The following is a 19,191-nucleotide window of genomic DNA, read 5'->3' as shown; positions in this document are numbered from 1 at the left end:
TTCGAACCTCAGCTCTGTTGGCATTTCTGTGTGTAGTTTGCATGTTCTCCCTGCGTTTTCCTGGGTTTCCTCTGGGTGCTCCTGTTTCCCCCACAATCCAACCTGCGGCACAGGTCAATTGATTAAGCTAAATTGTCTGTAGTGTATGTGTGTGTGTGTGTCTGTGTTTTTGTGTGTGTGTGTTTGTGTGTGGATGTTTCCCAGAGATGGGTTGCGGCTGGAAGGGCATCCGCTGCGTAAAAATGTGCTAGATAAGTTGGCGGTTTATTCTGCGGTGGTAACCCCGGATTAATAAAGGGACTAAGCTGACAAGAAAATGAATGAATGATGCATCAGCTTTTTACAGCGTAATACTCACTACTCTTGAGTAATTTTGAAAGGGCTACTTTTTACTCATACTTTGAGTAATATTTACAACAGATACTTTTACTCTACTTTCACTAAATTTTTGTAATAGTACTTTTCCTTGAGTATGATTTTTCAGTACTTTTCCACCACTGGTAAAAGCGATGACTGATGGAAAAACATATTTCTGTAATTGTGTACCTGGGTCTCCACTTTTGCCATGGCCTCTTTTGGCTTTAACAAACTTATCCCTCAGGCTTTTCCAAACTTTTTAACAAAAACTTTCATCCTTTCCCACGGCTGTTGCAATTTCTATTCAAGAATTATTGATTATTTGGTTATCTTTATGATCACGGATCATAAAGATGTCTGTAGAGTCGTACCTGTTTTGAACTAAATCTCTTTAAAGTGTTTCATATTTATCTCAAGTTAAACATGGGGGCGCACAAACTGTTAGCTCGAGTCTTAAAACAAATCATGCACTCCTCCAGCCGAAATCATGTCGCGCACACCCAAAGTGAACCTCTGGAAACACAGCGATGAAGTTACATTCCCCGCGCACACATTCTCAAGCAAACTAGCAGACTCATCAAGTATAAACTAGGCTTAAGGTAATAGTGATAAGATGTGGCTCCTTTTACAGTGAATGTTTCTACATTCAAATGAATTTGTCAAAATCATAATAAATACAATACTGATCAAAAATTTGTTAAAAAATATCCCAAGTGCTTTTTGTCAACCAGGATCGACCGTGAGGCTGTTCGTACCCTCCTCTCCCTGCACTGGCTCCTCCAGTAGCAGTTCAGTCATGCACTCCCAGTCCTTCAGCAGCTCCTGAGAGCTCTCCCACAAACTGTCCACTAGATAGGCAGCATGTTCATGCAGCTGGAAACACAAAAGATGCCATTCAATATTAAAGGCTGGATTCTAGAGACACCTTAGGAGAAAAATATTGTGTTTTACTGTCAAAAATCAGTTGTGGCCATACCTCACTCTCCAAAAAGAAAAGCACCAGCATGCGGATTAGGTTTCCGTTTGGGCTGCTCCTGCCTCTGCGCTTGGCTAGAGCTTCCTCTGCCTGAGGATCATGTCTGCTGAACAACCTATGCATGACGAAGCATTAGGAGAGTAGAATACTTTTAGTTTGTTTGTTATTTGTTAATTAAAAATCTTTAATAAAATAATAATTAAACAATATATAAATTAAAATATAAAATTTTAAAAAATGTTTCATAATTAAATAAATAAAAAGCTCATATAAATAAAATAATAAAAACTATATAAAATAAACCAAATTAAAACAGTAAAATGTACAAATAAAATATATGTAAAATTCAATTCCACTTTAAAATGTAATTTAAATAGTCAAACATCAAAATAAAATAACTTCTTAAGTTAAACAAAATATATTTTATTTCATATTAAATTTGATAAAAAAAATACATTTAATAAAATTGTATATTAATATAAAAAATAAAACTAAATGAATTATTAAAAACAATAAAAAATCTAAAAAATATACCATTAGCAGTTAAAATTATAGACAATGTAAGAATTATTTATTTATTATTATTTTGATTAATTAAAAATAACATAATATATGCAAAATAAAATGTACAATATTGTAAGTGTTAAATGTAATTAAGAAAAAATGAAATAATAAAAAAGAAAATTATAGTCAAAGATGTTTAGCTGGCTCACTTCCGATGTAGAAACTCCCCAGCAGCCACTGCTACAGGCCTGTGAGCCGAATACACCAGATGATACACATTCTCACAGTCTTCATTAGACAGAGCATCCTCACTACCCCTGAACAAATCAACAACATTTGATGAAGGAAAGCATCCAGTCTCCAATCACAATCAGCATCTGAGCTTCACTCACTGCAGGATGAGCGTGACCAGTCTGATGGCCTCCACAGCAACATCATACTCTTTATCCAGCGTCATGGACACGATACGGTCCTGTCAGGACAATTCAGTAGGGTAAATATGGAGCAGACATTCAGAGAACTCTTAATTCTGTCACTGAACAGCACTCTTACCTTGAAGCGGTTTGTGAAGAGCTCAAGTTTTGGAAACAGTTCACGGTTTGTGTAAAGGTTTTGTAAGGCTTTCAAACACTTCAAGCGCACTTCACCTTGCTGGAAAACAAGAAAGTTCTGACATTAAGAAGAGACAATGGGAAAACACTGGATCTCATTCACTAATAACTGCCTATATTTTTTTTGTATTTATACACACATTTGAACTTCCCACGAAAACGTTCTGCCTAATTCACAACAAAATGAGTTTCTTAAACATTCAAACAAAATCCAATGCACTCAAAAAATTAGTTTGTTGTTCTTAAACTTGTTTTTCTGTTAGTGACTTTGGAGTGTTTGGTGAAATGAAGAATTAAGAAAGAGATAATTATGGCACTAAAACAAAAGAATAAGAACTTTAATGGTAATGAAAGTTTTGATGTTGGATGTGGAACACGATTTTACTTCTAAAATCTTGAGGTGTCTTGCAATGCATTTTTTTTTGTGGACTTTAGAAAAGACTCTTCTATTTTTTATGATCCTGGGCAACCACACTGCATCAATGCACCTGATGCTCAGGCACTTTTTCCAACTCCACAAAGCACACCAAACATCATAAGATAAGATAAACATCATCCTAAAAAGTCACCTTTTGACACAAAAAACATATTTGAATGAGATTGGGCCCAGAACAGTCCATCACTCTCAGCAAACATATCTGTATGCTCTCTAAAGATGCAGTCACAGTTGACAAAGCCTCGAAACTTAAGGTGAGACACTAATTATGCCTTATATAAGGATAGAACAAAAGATTTAATGGTTTATTAACGAAAACGTCTGTACGCACATTTTTCATATAATTTTGTATGTTGGTATGGTTAGTCTCTTCACGCATGCTTCAGAATATATGTAATTGGTGAAATATCCTTAAAATGGCTCTTTTAGTTTGTTTAGAATTACTTTAAATAAAACTAAGAGACTATTATGATACATAATAGACATAAATTATATATTTAAACCTGAGTTAAGTTAATTAAAAATACAAATGTATTCAAACTTTAATTTAATAAAATTGTGTTTGACCAACTTAACTGCATTTAATTGTATATCCAAATTTATTGGATGGAAATCCTGCCCTCAATTCAATTAAGTTCATCCAATGAGTAACTTTTTTGAGTGCACCTAAATTTTGAGATTTCTAAACAAAAGTATCAGTCTAAAGTAAATAAAGCATTCAAACTACAATCTGAAGTGTTCCTTTTGTCGCACTTTATGAATTTGAGCTAATAGGTTTCAATTGCATTTTTTAAAAGCTGTCAAAATTAGTTGTTTTCCTCCAGCACTGAGCCATAAATCTCCAAATCAGCATCATTAACATACAATAAACCTCACTATACACTATATGAAAAAGTTTTATTCATATATATGTTCTTAGTTTTTTTCTACAGTTGAAGTCAAATGTATTCGCCCTCTTGTGCATTTTTATTTTCTATATTAAATATTTACCAAATAATGTTTAACAGAGCAAGGAATTTTTCACAGTAATATTTCCTGGAATATTTACTCTTTTAGAGAAAGTCTTATTTGTTTTATTTCAGCAAGAATAAAAGCAGCTTTTTGTTTAATTAACAATATTGTTAGTGTCCTAAAGCAATATTTTTTGCGACTGTCTACAGAACAAGCCACGGGTATTTAATGACTTGCCTAGTTAGCCTCATCAACCTGTTTAAGTTTTTAAATTGCGATTTAAGCTGAATACTGCCATCTTGAAAAATTGAAAAATTTGTTGTGAAATAATATTTTCTTGCAGTAGCACTTCCGACATCCCAAGTTCGAATCCCGGCTCGAGGAAATTTCCCGTCCCTACCCCCTGTCTCTCTCCCACTTCGCTTCCTGTCTGGAATACTGTCATTTCCACTTAATAAAGGCCAAAAAAAAGCCAAAAATAATCTTTACTGTCATCATGACAAAGAAAAAATTAAACAGTTATTAGACATAAGTTATTAAAACTATAATGTTTAGATGTTGAAAAGATCCTTCTATAAAACAGAAATTGGGGGATAAATAGACAGGGGGGCTAATAATTCAAAAGGGCTAATAATACTGACTTCAACTGTACATGATTTGGCCAAATTTATTACTAACTACAAAAAAAATATTTTTATTAAAAAATGTTCTGTCAGTTTACAGTTTTTCAAATTATGGAGTGAAAAAACAGATACTCAAAATCCTGTGTACATTCGCTGTGTAAAAAAACAAACCAACATTGAATCCAATTTGTCACAAAATAACAAACCAAAATCATGAGCCGTACCCGGTCATGTAAGGTCCAGCCCACATACTTCAGGTAGCTGTCGTTCAAGAAGGCATCACTGTACATTTTCATCCATACACCGATCTCCTCTATACAAATGGCTCTGATTTCAGCTATTGCATCCCTGGCAGAGGCACACAGAAAACCAGATCAGAACTCTACACACAACCACATGTGCTATTATCGAGAGCAGATATAAGTTTAAGCACCTATAGCGATGAACAAAGATTCCCTTGAAAATGGAGTTCATCATGTTTTCGATTTCATCTTGGTTTTCTTGAAGCTGGGGAAAAAGTTTGTTTACATGAGGAAATGATCAATGTCTGTAGCCAAAAAAAATCTCTGGAGTGGATTTCTGTTATAATTAGCGTACATAAAAAACAATGGTAAGTTATTGAATAATGAATAATGAAAATGGAATAATGAAAACACAGGGTTGCTGAAGACATAATACCTCTTTCCTCTTTTGAAGCAAGAGCTCCAGCTTCTCAGTGGCTCTCTTTCCCACTATTTTGCTGCGTTCAGCTTCGTACTGTCTCTGTGTGTTGTCCTGGTTAATGCTCAGGTTCAGAGCCACGTTCACCAGAGCTGTCATCAGCTTCATGGCTAAGACCACAGAAAAAGTTTACAGATGTTTCTTTTGTTTTTTTTTTAGAGAAATATATTGAAGGAACTTAAAAACAACTTGCTTGTTTTTTCAAGAGTATTTAATAATAAAATAATACTATTTTTATTATAACTGTTATAATTATCATACCTATTTTATTATTAGCAGCATTTCTTAAAACATTTTAAAAATTTGTATAATTATTATATTTTAGGCTGTACATGACTTTTTAGTAATTTTCATGACTTTTTAGTAATTCACGTCTATCTAGCTTTAAATATTTTTATTTTAGTTTTTATTTGAGTTACTTTAACATTAACTTACGTACAAAACATTTTACACTATTGTTAGCTGACATCAGTTTTCATATTTCATTTGTTCAGTTAACATTTAATTCTAGAATTGACTTTAGTGTTATGGTTTTACTTTTACATTTAAATTTACATTTAGTCATTTAGCAGATGCTTTTATCCAAAGCGACTTACAAATGAGGACAAGGAAGCAATTTACACAACTATAAGAGCAACAATGAATAAGGCAAGTTTCAGGTTTGTAAAGTCTAAAAAGGAAAGTATTAGTAATTTTTTTTTTTTTTTTTTTTTTTTGGGTACAGTTAGTGGTATATCCAGAGAGGCAATTGCAGAATAGGAAGTGAAGTGGAGACTAAATAGTTGAGTTTTTAGTTGTTTCTTGAAAACAGCGAGTGACTCTGCCGTTCTGATGCAGTTAGGGAGTTCATTCCACCAACTGGGCAGATTGAGCGTGAGCGTTCGCAAAAGTGATTTCTTCCATCTTTGGGATGGAACCACGAGGCGACGTTCATTCACAGAACGCAAGTTTCTGGAGGGCACACAGATCTGCAGAAGTGAGAGCAGATAAGAAGGAGCAAAGCCAGAAATCGCTTTGTAGGCAAACATCAGAGCTTTGAATTTGATGCGAGCAGCAACTGGCAGCCAGTGCAAACGGATAAGCAGCGGAGTGACATGTGCTCGTTTAGGTTCATTGAAGACTACTTGTGCTGCTGCATTCTGGAGCAGTTGAAGAGGCTTGATAGAGTTAGCTGGAAGCCCAGCTAGTAGAGAGTTACAGTAATCCAGTTTGGAGAGAACAAGAGCTTGAACAAGGAGTTGAGCTGCATGTTCAGATAAGAAGGGTTGGTTCTTTCTGATGTTATAGAGTGCGAATCTGCATGATCGAGCAGTTCTAGAAATGTGGTCAGAGAAGTTTAGTTGGTCATCAATCGTTACTCCAAGGCTTTTCACCATTTTGGATGCAGTAATGGTTGCCCCATCCATCTGGATTGAAAAGTTATGGTGTAGAGTCGGGTTGGCAGCAACTACAAGCATTTCTGTTTTTGCGAGGTTAAGCTGAAGATGATGATCATTCATCCAGTGTGAAATGTCCAACAGGCAGGCTGAGATGCGAGCTGAAACCGAGGGATCATCAGGATGAAAAGAGAGGTATAGCTGGGTATCATCAGCATAGCAGTGGTAGGAGAATCCATGTTTCTGGATGACTGGTCCTAGAGATGACGTGTAGATGGAGAAGAGAAGTGGCCCAAGAACAGAGCTTTGAGGTACCCCAGTGTTTAGATGCTGTAGGTTGGACACCTCTCCCCCTCAAGACACCCTGAATGACCTGTCAGAGAGGTAAGATCTGAACCATTGTATAACAGTGCCCGCAACGCCCAGTGACTCGAGGGTAGATAGCGGGATCTGGTGGTTGACAGTGTCAAAAGCAGCTGACAAGTCCAGCAAGATGAGGACTGATGATTTTGAGTCTGCTTTAGCCAGTCTGAGATCCTCCACGACCGAGAGCAGGGCAGTCTCAGTTGAGTGGCCTTTCTTAAAGCCGGATTGCTTGTTGTCCATGAGATTACTTTTAACTATAAAGCCCTGCTACTATACTGAGAAGTAAACAATTCATATTAAAAACAACAAAAACAAAATCGTTATTTTATCAAACAACTTTTTAAAATGATTTAATAGTAGGTAGTAGGTAGTGCTGTCGCCTCACAGCGAGAAGGTCGCTGGTTCGAGCCTCGGCTGGGTCAGTTGGCATTTCTGTGTGGAGTTTGCATGTTCTCAGTGTTTGCGTGGGTTTCCTCTGGCTGCTCCGGTTTCCCCCACAGTCCAAACACATGCGGTACAGGTGAACTGGGTAGGCTAAATTGTTCATAGTGTATGTATGTGTGAGAATCAGTGTGCATCCACTGCGTCAAACATATGCTGGATAAGTTGGCAGTTGATTCCGCTGTGGCGACCCCAAATTAATAAAGGGACTAAGCCGAAAAGAAAATGAATGAATGAATAAATGAATAGTATACTTTGCTGTTGTTTTTTTTCTTTTTTCAGATTAAATGAAAATAAGTACTAATAGAAAAAATATATACACACACACACACACACACATGTATATGTATATGTATATTATTATTTGGTTTGTATTCTTTTCACTGCAATGTAAAACCCAACAGTCAACTTTATCAAATGAAATGAGTGTAGTTAAATACCAAATTACTTCAACTTAAATGGAGTAAGTTCCCAGTAATCATATAGATCAGAATTTTAACTTAAATGGTTTGTTGTTATCGGTCTTCTCAAACGGTTTAAGTTGATTTATTGGGTTTTACAGTACTCAGTTAATTGGAGTTCTTCTCATTCATTAGGTTTTATTGTGCTCAAATTGCTTCGTTTACTAAAATGGATTAGGTTTATAGTACTCATTAGGATTAGTTTTGAACTTAAACTGTTTGAGGAAACCGATTGCAACAAACCAGTGTGTGGTTAAACGTTTCTAAAATACTATAAAAATTAAGTATATTTAAAAAAAAGAAACAACCAATCATTTACTCTGGCAGTAAAAGATCATAATCACAAACATGTCTGTACCTGCGAGAGTGCTGGTGTGTCTGAAGGCTCGGACCTGTGAGTCTGACAGGCCCGTGAGCAGAGAGATGACTGTGTCCATCATGTATTCATCATAGATGATGCTGTACTGGCACTGGCGGATCAGTACACAGATGAACTCACAGAAGTTGTAGCGAAACTTCTTCCACAGAGGGCCAGAAATGGTCAAAGGGTAATCGCCACTGTCCTGCATTGAAACACAAAGTGAGATCAGGCTGGGGTATAAAGCTCATTGCACACAGCATAAATGAGGGGGGGGAATACCTCGTCAAACTCTTCTGTCATTTTGCGGATGATTTCAGCATTCTGCATATTGCGAAACATTTCGATTCTTACAGTGCCTGAAATGAAAGAAGAGTGTAATCATCACTACTGTTAACAAAGACTTACATATTATGATTATTATTGTTTAATATTATTTAAGTTATTTTCAGAGCATGAATTACTAGTACCTTTACAGCCAGAGCACTGGATGAAGAAGTTGATGAGGTCCAGAAGTGCTAGATCTCTGTCCTGCTTATACGACTCGATCCAGTCATCAACCACAGACTGAAAGGGTCATGAAAACAACATCAACACGTTGGAAAAATTGCTCAATGAAAGCTTTTCCAGAAAAAAATTAAGAGTTATTAAGTGAGTTTGCTTGTGAAATCCTTTTAATATGAAAACACATAATGTATGTTGAAAACAGTTGTGGAGGCTTATGGATGTTAATTGTTAAAGGATTTTTTGATAAACCAAAACAAAAAAGAAAAGTATTTACAATTAGTGTTCTTCTATTTTTGTTCTTTTTTTTTTTTTTTGCAAATCTGATGTATTTTGTCAGAATATTTTTAACTCTATGTTTTAATGTAAAAACCTATTTTTTATTATGTCAAAAAATATTATATATATATTTTAAGACCACAAAGGTTTAAATTTCAACTTATAGATGGGCTAAATGCTAAAGATTTTAAATGGCATTATATAATTTAAGGCACAAACTGCTCAATTTTTTAGAATCTTTGATGAATAAAACTTTAAAGACAAAAGCATTTATTCAGCATTTGTGTTCTTTCAGTAGCAAGTAACTAGTGTAGTTTTTATTAAAGCACATAGTGATTTGTAATGTTTTGTTGTTGTTGTTGTTACGTTGGTTGCACACCTGCATAGCACTCTTTCCCTGTTTGACCACTTCAAACAGAGTAACAGGATCTCCCTCTCCATTCTGCTGGCTAATGCCATTGGCCTTTCTCCCCCTCTGGACTGCCATAAAGCCCTTTTCTGATGGAGACTTCCGAGGCTTCTTGTTGGCTGCCTGGAGTCAGGGGGAATAGAAATGCTGGGTTAAATCAGAAATAACACACAATACTTTCTTCTGTTATAGGTCAAGAAAGCAGTGCTTATGTGAGGCATACTGGTGGTCTGCCAGGTCTTCCTCTCTTCTTCTTGATCTTTCCGTCTCCAGGGTCATCCAGCTCACTCATGCTCATACTGAGACTCACTGTGTCCTGACCTGAATCACCAGTGTCCCTGACAGAAGAAAAACACACACAAACACTCACTGTCATCTCTTCTTGAACTCAGATCAACCTCTGAGTCACTAAGTCACATAAGTTTTGTGACGACATGCGTTTTAAAAGCTACATTTTACTTGTTAATAACAATAACTCAATAAATTGGAGTAATTAATATTAATGAAATGTAGGTCAAAATATTTTTTTTATCAAAACTGTTTTTGTTTAATTATTTTTTAATAAAAAACTAACAGAAGTTTCCAAAATATATTTTAAAAAAATGGTTTTATAGAACCCTTTATATGACGATTCAGCTTGATTAATGTTAATAGAATTAATATTTTCTATTTATTTATTTTAATAAAAGTATATTTTACTGTATTTACCAGAATATACAAAACAAATATTATTATTATTATTATGATTGCTGTTATTTTACAATATTTATTCGATTCATTGAAAACTTTAACCACAGTATTTGTATATAACAACAATAATAAACTGTAAATAAAAAATGCCTAAATTAATTAATTAAATCCTAAATTAATAAGCTTTATTATCATTTATTATTCTCCTCATCATTCTGATTTTAGCATCAGTGAATAAATATTGTAATTTTCATTAACAGTTCAAAACAATTTGATAAATAAAAATAAATCAAATAAAGCTGTTTACATTTAAACATGCTGCATCATATATTCCAAAGCAGCTTTTAACTTGACTTTGAATAAATTAGTTTACACTTGACACTTACAATAAATGTAGTTAATACAAGTTTATGTACATGCGACGTGCAGTATAGGTCTGTATAGATAAAATTATACATATTTTTTAAAGTAATACTCAATGAACTATGTGAATGAAATACTCTGTTTGATATCCTGGATCTCCTCTTTGCTGAGGAAGCACCTACTGTTCATTGAAATACTAAATAAATAGTATTTCTCTATTTAAATTTATTTATTATAAATTTATATAAATAATAAATGAATAAAATTGTCCTTCATTTAAATTAAGCAGTGAAAGAACAAGAGAAAAGGGTGAGTTCTAACATTTATTTAGCTCAATAATAGTGCACTGCCACTTGACAATTAGGATGAAACATTTAAATGACATTATTTGGGCGATGCCGAGTTTTTCCTCCCATTTAAGATTTATATTGTTTTGTTTGTCATGCTAGAAAAAAGTTGTCTGAGCATAACACATACACACATTTTTATGGTGTAAAATGAATTATTCCTTCTTTATTGATTATATTTGTTTAGACAACAATTGCGATTCTTAAGGTTGTTCTCTTTTTAAAACATTCTATTATGTTTCACAATTGTACCTTAACTTCTCTTAAGACAGAGAGCTGATTGTTTATAGTAATGGTTTAGTGTGAAAGTGTAAATGAAGAGAGGACTCACTGTAGCACCGGCAGCTCTGAGGTGATCATGATGACGGAGGGTTAGATGTTGTGTTACAGGTCTGAAGTGTGTCTGCTCTGTTGGGACGGGTCTTCAGTGTGCTTTAAAAGGAGATCACAATATTAACATGGCGACTCTGAGCCTGCAAGACATGAGAAAGAAACAAATATATCAAACATTTGTTTGTTCAGAATAGACTACAGGAAAACATGCACTCTATATATTTAGATCACTCTGAAACTGAAAGTTCTGTCATTATTTACTCGTTCCAAACCAGTTTGAGTTTCTTTTTGTTCTGTTGGACATGAAGAAACATATTTTGAAGAAAGCTGGAAACCTGTAACCATTGACTTCAATACTTATTTTTCCTAAAATGCAAGTCAATGGTTACAGATGTTCACTTTCTTTAAAATATCTTTGTTTAGTCTTCAACAGAAGAAAAAAATGTTAAGAACTGCTTAAGAGAGAGTAGATAGTGAGTATATTTTCATTTTTGGGTGAACTACCTACTTCGACAAATCAAATATTCCACAGTCAAAAATTAGTGATACTTGTGTTTATTGACATATAACCAAAATAAATGTAACATTATGTGAATCGTGTCCCTTTCAGCTGTTCAAATGTTATAGACACACGTTTTTGCGCGTTTATAACCTTGAAGACCTTCTGAACCACTAACATAGGCGAGAAGTCAAGTTTAAAAGGCTAAACAGCGACACCAACTGGTAATTTGATGAAGTGCAGCAGCACATCATCATCAACAGAAGTGTCAATCTATATAATCGCTTTTAAGAGATACAAACACACAAACAAGCATTAGGAATTCTGCTACATAAATCATTTGTAAAACGGATTTAAACTCACACTGACATCACCAAAACCAAAATCTACACGTTTTAAGTTCAGATAAATCTTTTGTCATTACTGTTGTTCATAAAATTGCATTTTGGTATATTAAAAATAGGGTTAAATACCAAATTTAAGTCACTGACTAACCAACAGTAAATTCATTTAATTTCCTAAGTATTACGTTTTTACCTTCAAAACACAACAGAAGACTTAAAGGTGTCTGTTTGATTGTTTAATACAACACAGAGGCAAAGCATATCAAACATTTAATTTTTAAAAAGTAAGTAAACAATAAAGTAAGTAATTTAACTGTGTCATGTGCACGTTGTCCTGACTAAACTTAACTATGACCACTAGGGGCAGTATGAACCATAAAGTACTTGACCTTTAATGATTCTTTGAAGCGATTATAAAACATCTTTTTAGGAGAATTTCCAAAGCTTTAAAAATTTAAATGATGTTCTTTAGGCTCTGAGAGAGGGAGTACTGCTCATAAATACGCTTTCTGGGTGATTTTCCTCTCACTAACCCAAAGCTGAAGTCCAAAGGATGTAAAGCACTTCTCGGGCAACAGTAGGGGGCAGGCTAAGAAAGTTTTCATTAAAATGTTCCCTCTCCACTAATACTTCAATGTGAAAATGCCCACAAGTTGAACCACAGTATAAACACTCTTCAGGTTTTGTTTTAATCTTTCCTTCTATAATGCAGATGAACTCTTACGGTGATGCATACAGACCACCAGGTCATGGTGAGGATTTCCAGAGTACTATAAACTCTAAATTTACACTCTCAAAAATGGAAAAGTTACAAAACAACTCTTTAATCCCAACCATCTTTATACAGAAAAAATAATTTATTTCATTTCATTAAATCTTAATGAACTGTGAACTACAGGTAAGAGTTTAAAAGTAGTGAAAAAGTAAAGCTTATCCACGTTAAACTGCCACTAGATGGCTGCACACTGTAGGTGTCCTGGAGGACTGGCTTTCACAGGTGCAGTGAAGTTAAACTCGGTTGCTTTTAGGAGATACAGACAAAAACTTTTGTACAAAAGTCCTGTTTATCAGTGTATTAATAACAAATAAGTAGCATTGATGTGGGCAAGAGTGTGTTTGAGAACTGTCTGGCGTGTATTTGACCCTGTGGCCTCATCCTGAGTGGTGTCTTGCGCACATTAGAGCATCTAAATATGACCTCCCCTCCCCCATTGCTGACACACTGCTGCTAAAACACTCACTAGCAGCACATGGCCACACATTACACAGGGTGCTGTATCACACCACAGCAACACTAGCAAAAACACACACATGCAGTATGTCTGAAATTAAACAGACACAGGTGGAGCTACGTTCATTTCGAGGCCAGTCTAGGTATACATTTAGTAGAAAAGTAGTAAAATAAAAATAAAAACTTAAAATTAAAATTAAAATGAACAATGACTGATTGACTGAAAATGATTGAAAATGAATGAAAATGACTTTTTTCTCCAGAACTTTAAAATATTAAGGATAATATTTAGCCCAACTAAATTGTTATTTAAGTTTCATTAGTCAATTTTTTTAGGTTAACACATGATATTTTTTTTGTCTGTTATATAATATAGAAATTGTTGTTTTAATCATGTGTAAGCACTAAGCAGACATTGTCAAGTATGTAACAAAAGGGGAGGGGGGCATCAACTTTCTAAAAGCACTTTTTTTTGCAATAACGGTTCATCCCGCTGTGGCAACCCCAGATTAATAAAGGAACTAAGCCGTGTAGTGGAGGCTCTCTCAGTGGTCAAGAAGACAAATTCTTACCCAAAGTGTCTTTTAAAGTTTTATTCTTTGCAAAAAAGGTCACAATCTTACATCAACGTTTCTGCAGAGAGTGAGACACAGAGTGCGTTCTCTTTTTATCTAGTTTGTAATACCCACAAGGTCATCAGTGACATACAGGATAAATCACAGTTACATCAGCGCTCAAACTTCACTTTTGACCAACTACATTTTAGCCTTACACCCCATCCGAACATGTAGTTTGTTAAATCACCATGTACTTGTCTAGATCTTGTCTGGCGATAAACAGATGTTAAAGTGGTCACATTTGGTCAAACTTAAACAGTAAATCCATGAAAAAATTGACGAACAGACCTTAATAATTAGAACAAATTAGTATATAAAATGAAAATAAGTTTAATCAAATTAATTTCCACCACAGCCGAAAATAAAATGAATGAATGAATGAATGAATGAATAAATGAATGAATGAATGAATGAATGAATGAACGAATGAACTAATGAATGAAATTTTAAAGAAGTATTACAATGGTATGGCAAAGAAAAAGATAGCGAGAAAAAAAAAACACTTTTCAAAAGCACTGACTAATGAAGATTATATGAATGCAGTTAGAATGACTTATATTATAATTCAAGTTAGGGCTGCACAATCTATAGCTTCAGAATCAGCAATTCTGATCAATATCACAATGTTCGAAATAGCAATAGTCACATTGCAGGATATGCAATGTTGACCCAAGTTTAACCATAATAGAGTGAAAGTTTATCATTTGCAAGAGTTTTTAAGGCCAGTGACTGAGCATTTCAAGAGAGTTCAAAATATTCGGGCACAAACTTTATGATATTGAGTAACAAAGATTAATTGTAGTTAATTATTTATACAATTTATGAAAAAAAAAAACTTGTTTCTAGTGCAAATATCTACATCTTAATGCCAAAATAAGATTATTTTACTCACCCCATTGGCAGATAATTTAGCTTGTTTTAAGAAAAAAATTATTTCTTCTAAAGGTGAGAACAAAACAGATTTTTTTATCTAAGAATTGAGAATTGATCTAAGAATCTAAGTAAAAATGCAACAAAGTAAGAAAAGTATCTTTTGCATTCAATTTCAAATCAAATCAAAATCTAATCACTTTTATTGTCACATCATCAGCAGCACGTGTGCTATGATGAGTGAAAAGCTTAGTACAGCTAAAAGTGTATTAAATACTGCACCTAAACACTGTTAGACTGCTCAGGAAACTTTTAAATAGTGCTATTCAAACCATCTTGTGAAACTGTATTCATATCCTATGAATGAATATCTTTTTTTCTCTTTTTTTTCAAATCATGGCAGATTTTGTCATATTTACCCATGACAGCCCTAACCTAGCCAAGGTATCAGCACAAAAATACATTCATATTATACATGTGCATGTCCTTAGTTACTAGAATGCTTTACTATTTTGATTTACAATATTTGTCGGTTGAATACTCAATTACAAAAGTGTCATTCCTTCCAAAACCCAAAATATCTTGTGCTCCACAAATAAAAAATCATCGAAGACCATATCAATTTACATGAGTGAGCAAAGTTCTATTACAGATTTGAGCAAAACCTCAGTGATATGTTGTAGGGTTGCATGATAAATGAATAAAAACATGAAATCAATATAACAATTTATCAAAAGCTGTGATCACTAGTAAATCTCTGAAGACCAGAGGGTGCTCTTGCAGGAAAGAGGAGACCCAGGATATCGAACAAAGGATTTAACTGCTTTCATTAATTCAATGTAACTAACAATCACACAACAATTGATTCATCTCAGAGGACGATTTATTTCAGACACTCGACTGAAGTTATGTAGTGGGTTTGGCGTAATGGTTGATTTTTTTACATACTTTCAGATCTAGCAGGAGCTGTTGATTACAGAGAAGTGACAAAAACAGCTGTCAAATAGGGTAAAAACACAGGGACTTTTAATTTTGAGTAAGCCAGCTCAAGTGCTTCCAGTGAGCTTTCTTTCCATTACAATATCATTACATTAAAGATCTGGTTACTTTAAAAATCTTCGCTGCCTGATTGACAAACAATACAAAGTGGGTCTCAGACCAGACAAGAAGCACGTAATTAAATTTAATTGTTCTGCACCAGGGCTGCACGGTGGCGCAGTGGGTAGCACAATCACCTCACATCAAGAAGGTCGCTGATTCAAGCCTCCGCTGGGTCAGTTGGCGTTTCTGTGTGGAGTTTGCATGTTCTCCCTGTGTTCACATGGGTTTCCTCTAGAGGCTCCAGTTTCCCCCACAAGTCCAAAGACATGCGCTAGAGGTGAATTAGGTAAGTTAAAATTCTCTGTAGTGTATGTGTGTGAATGGGAGTATACCGATGTTTCCCTGTGATGGGTTGCAGCCAGAAAGGGATCCGCTGCGTGAAACATGCTGGATAAGTTGGCAGTTCATTCCGCTGTGGCGACCCCAGATTAATAAACAGACTAAGCCGAAAAAGAAAATGAATGAATGAATGAATGTTCTGCACTATATTTTCCATGGAGTTTTTTGCATTTAAAATCTCTTTTTTTCCCTTGAACAACTAAATAAATGCTTTCACTGTTTAACTGATTATTTTTTAATTACATTACAACATTAATGCTGTAAAAAGAACATTGTGAAATTGAAACTTTCACCAGAAGTTTATCGGTGGCTGAAAAACACTTGCTGTGCATAGAACCCATTGCAGACTAATTCTAAATAATTTGCAATTTTTGTGTAGCTCATCAGTGAACTATGACAGTGCTCCATATAAAAGCAGGCGCTGAAGATTTACAGCTGATTACAGAACCGACTTCACTGACAAAATGAACATTATCAATTCCTTCGATTAATTGTGCACACCTAATATACTATGAAATAACTGCGTTTCCATTAACCAGTGTTATGTGACTAAACATATTTTTTTCACCTGTTGCATGAAGTCATGAAGAATGTTGGTTTTGTTTACGCATGTGTTGGAGCCATAAAGCTAGTCATTATTTTGAAACCAAAGGTGATGTAGGCATATTATTTAAGCATTAATGGCAAGGAGGCGTTTCTGTGAAGTTATAGTATATAATTTCACAGAGGAACTGTAAATTCAGAATTCCTGGATGAACAGATAACATTTTTTATCACACTTTATTTTGATGGTCTGTTTGTTGAATTTAAGTTACATTGCATCTACATGCCAATTAATTCTCATTAGATTATAAGTAGACTGTTAGGTTGGGGTTAAGGTTAGGGTAAGTTGACATGTATTTGCAAAGTTTCTTATAGTCAGTTGAATGTCTGTTAAAGGAGCAGTATCAACATTAAGCACAGTCTACTAATATTCAAATGGACCATCAAAATAAAGTGTTACCAATTTTTTGCCTTGTGCATGAGTCTTTTGTTGTGGCTCCTGCATCATGCCCAAGAGAGACAGTTTCTAAAAACAATACAGCTATAAAGTAGTTGTACTTTAGTTTAAGTACCATTTCTCACTATTAACTACTGGCTAATTATTAAGCTATTGGCTGTTTATTCATGCTTAAAAAGTATGATCTTATTCTATACCCCTAATCCTACCCAACTACTACCTTACTAACTATTAATAAGCAGCTAATTAGTAGCTTATTGAGCTTAAAGTCTTAGTTTATGTACCGTGGGAGCTGTGGGAATCAACCACATTTCTTGCGGCACGGGAATAAATTTCTGTATAAAACGCTGTAGCAGTCGGTAACTCTGGAGTAATTTGAACGGGAGTGAGCGGTCTAAAAATATAGTGCTCTAGAGTCCTGACGTTATTTAGGAATATCACTTAAGTGATTTCTTCATTCTTATTGAGCAGCGATACAGCCAGTGAACGCATGGACCACTGCTTTCTGCACGTGCATTTTATTCACACAGTCTGTGTGAGCATCATCTGCAGAATGGTCCTCTAAGCGGGCTTCACCAGGAGAGCAAAATGAAGATGCCCTGCTTTTGTAGCTTACATTAGAAAACAGTCAGATTTATCAGTTATCTCTCTCTTTTGGTAGTACCCAATTTAAACTTGAAATTTTGTAAACCAGATCTAAATTTAGCGTGAATGGTCAGGGCGGGTAGAAAACAGGGCAGGTCGGGTTGTGGGTGAACAAAGGCCGAATATACGGTGGGAATGGTCAAGTGAGGAATAAAACCTTGTAGAAGCGGATGGGAGCGCGACTAATTTTTTAGTCACGCTCCCACCCAGACCTCTAGATTTAAGAAAGACTTGTAGTAGCTGTTTTGAGTTATCCGGAGCTGTATGACTTGACAAATCTTGAATATCACAATATTCTTAAATATCACAGCAAAGTTTGTGCACAATACTCAGCTGGTTCAGTCATTGCATTGCAACAAAAAAGCCCACTGCATTTCTTTTGCTCTTGTCAACAAAAAAGGCAGTGCGGTGCACCTGGCGTTCTCAGAATAGTCACTCAAAGCTCACTTCATGTGAGTGTAAAAATCGTACTTTCTAAACTTACGTGTTTCTGTTTGATGTGTTTTCAATACACAAATGTTAAATTTTCCTCCAACAAAAGCATCATGCTGCACACAATTGATTATAATGATATCTTTCTATTTCCGCAAAACATCACCTGCTATCAATGTAAATGCGATGCATCACCTTACACACACTGACTAAAACCCTTATTATAGCCTCAGATTTTCTCAAAGAACAGAAAATGGCAAATGCATCAGCTATTCTCCAGATCTGCTGAAGGACAGGATGAGTGATCACTGTCTAAATAAAGGTCTTGAAGAGCTTGTATCTGGAAGTGATTCAGAGTTGTCCGTGTCTGCGTTTTATTGATTCTCTGTTACAGCATTCACAGTCTGACTCACTCAAAGAAAACATGAGTCAATGCACACCATTCAACCCTACAAACATATATAATTAATAACATCGAAAATGAAGAACCGTCAGAGCTAGGTTCAATAAATCTTTTTACCCACACCATGAGGGCTGGAGGAGAGAAAAAGACGTAAACAACTAGCGAAAAGTTGCAGTATGAAAGCATTAAGAGCGTGGGTGTAAACAGACGACCTTCATCTGCTCCTCATGTTCAGCAGAATCAATCTGAGGCACGGTGAAATAGCCTAATGCAGTCGAGACGAACCCTTGCTCTCTCTTTCTTTCTCTCTCTCTCTCTCTCTCAAGTGCTTTATTGGCATAACAAAATTGCTTCAAATTGCCAAAGCAATAACAGAAAATACAACAAGAGAGCTAGTGAAGCAGAGAACATAAAGGCTGGGACAAATATCTATTATTACACAAATAGATATTTATAGCGATTAACAAACAAGAAGCATAATCTCTAAATAAACTGCATATTATTCATATTTTTCTTTAAGGTGCTGTATGTAAGTTTTTGACTCTTTAATAATACCATTATATGTTTGCAGATATTAAAGAAACATGCTAATTGAACATTCTTGT

The 19,191-nt window shown here is 34.9% G+C and overlaps 1 protein-coding gene across 7 annotated transcripts in view; it reads right to left on the bottom strand.

The window, feature by feature from the left end:
- Window positions 1-19,191, bottom strand: part of stag1a (STAG1 cohesin complex component a) — a 93,658-nt gene that overhangs the window by 24,054 nt on the left and 50,413 nt on the right. For 5 of the 7 annotated variants that reach the window (XR_015477871.1, XR_015477872.1, XR_015477868.1 and 2 more), the window contains 14 exon segments: window positions 11,104-11,245; window positions 9,596-9,710; window positions 9,343-9,495; window positions 8,651-8,747; window positions 8,463-8,539; window positions 8,181-8,385; window positions 5,137-5,288; window positions 4,892-4,965; window positions 4,683-4,806; window positions 2,390-2,488; window positions 2,230-2,309; window positions 2,047-2,154; window positions 1,334-1,448; window positions 1,113-1,230 (listed from right to left, as the gene is read on the bottom strand). Coding sequence is in view for 2 of the 7 variants with exons in the window: in NM_001362340.1 (NP_001349269.1) it covers window positions 1,113-1,230; window positions 1,334-1,448; window positions 2,047-2,154; window positions 2,230-2,309; window positions 2,390-2,488; window positions 4,683-4,806; window positions 4,892-4,965; window positions 5,137-5,288; window positions 8,181-8,385; window positions 8,463-8,539; window positions 8,651-8,747; window positions 9,343-9,495; window positions 9,596-9,710; window positions 11,104-11,132 (1,546 nt within the window). In the remaining 5 variants the exon portion in view is untranslated. 7 annotated transcript variants of the gene reach the window in all.

This window comes from Danio rerio, chromosome 2 (assembly GCF_052040795.2).
Source record: "Danio rerio strain M-AB ecotype USA chromosome 2, GRCz13ab, whole genome shotgun sequence".
Lineage (NCBI taxonomy): Eukaryota > Metazoa > Chordata > Actinopteri > Cypriniformes > Danionidae > Danio > Danio rerio.
The sequence above is the reverse complement of the archived record's forward strand: the minus strand, read 5'-3'. Positions and strand labels throughout refer to the sequence as shown.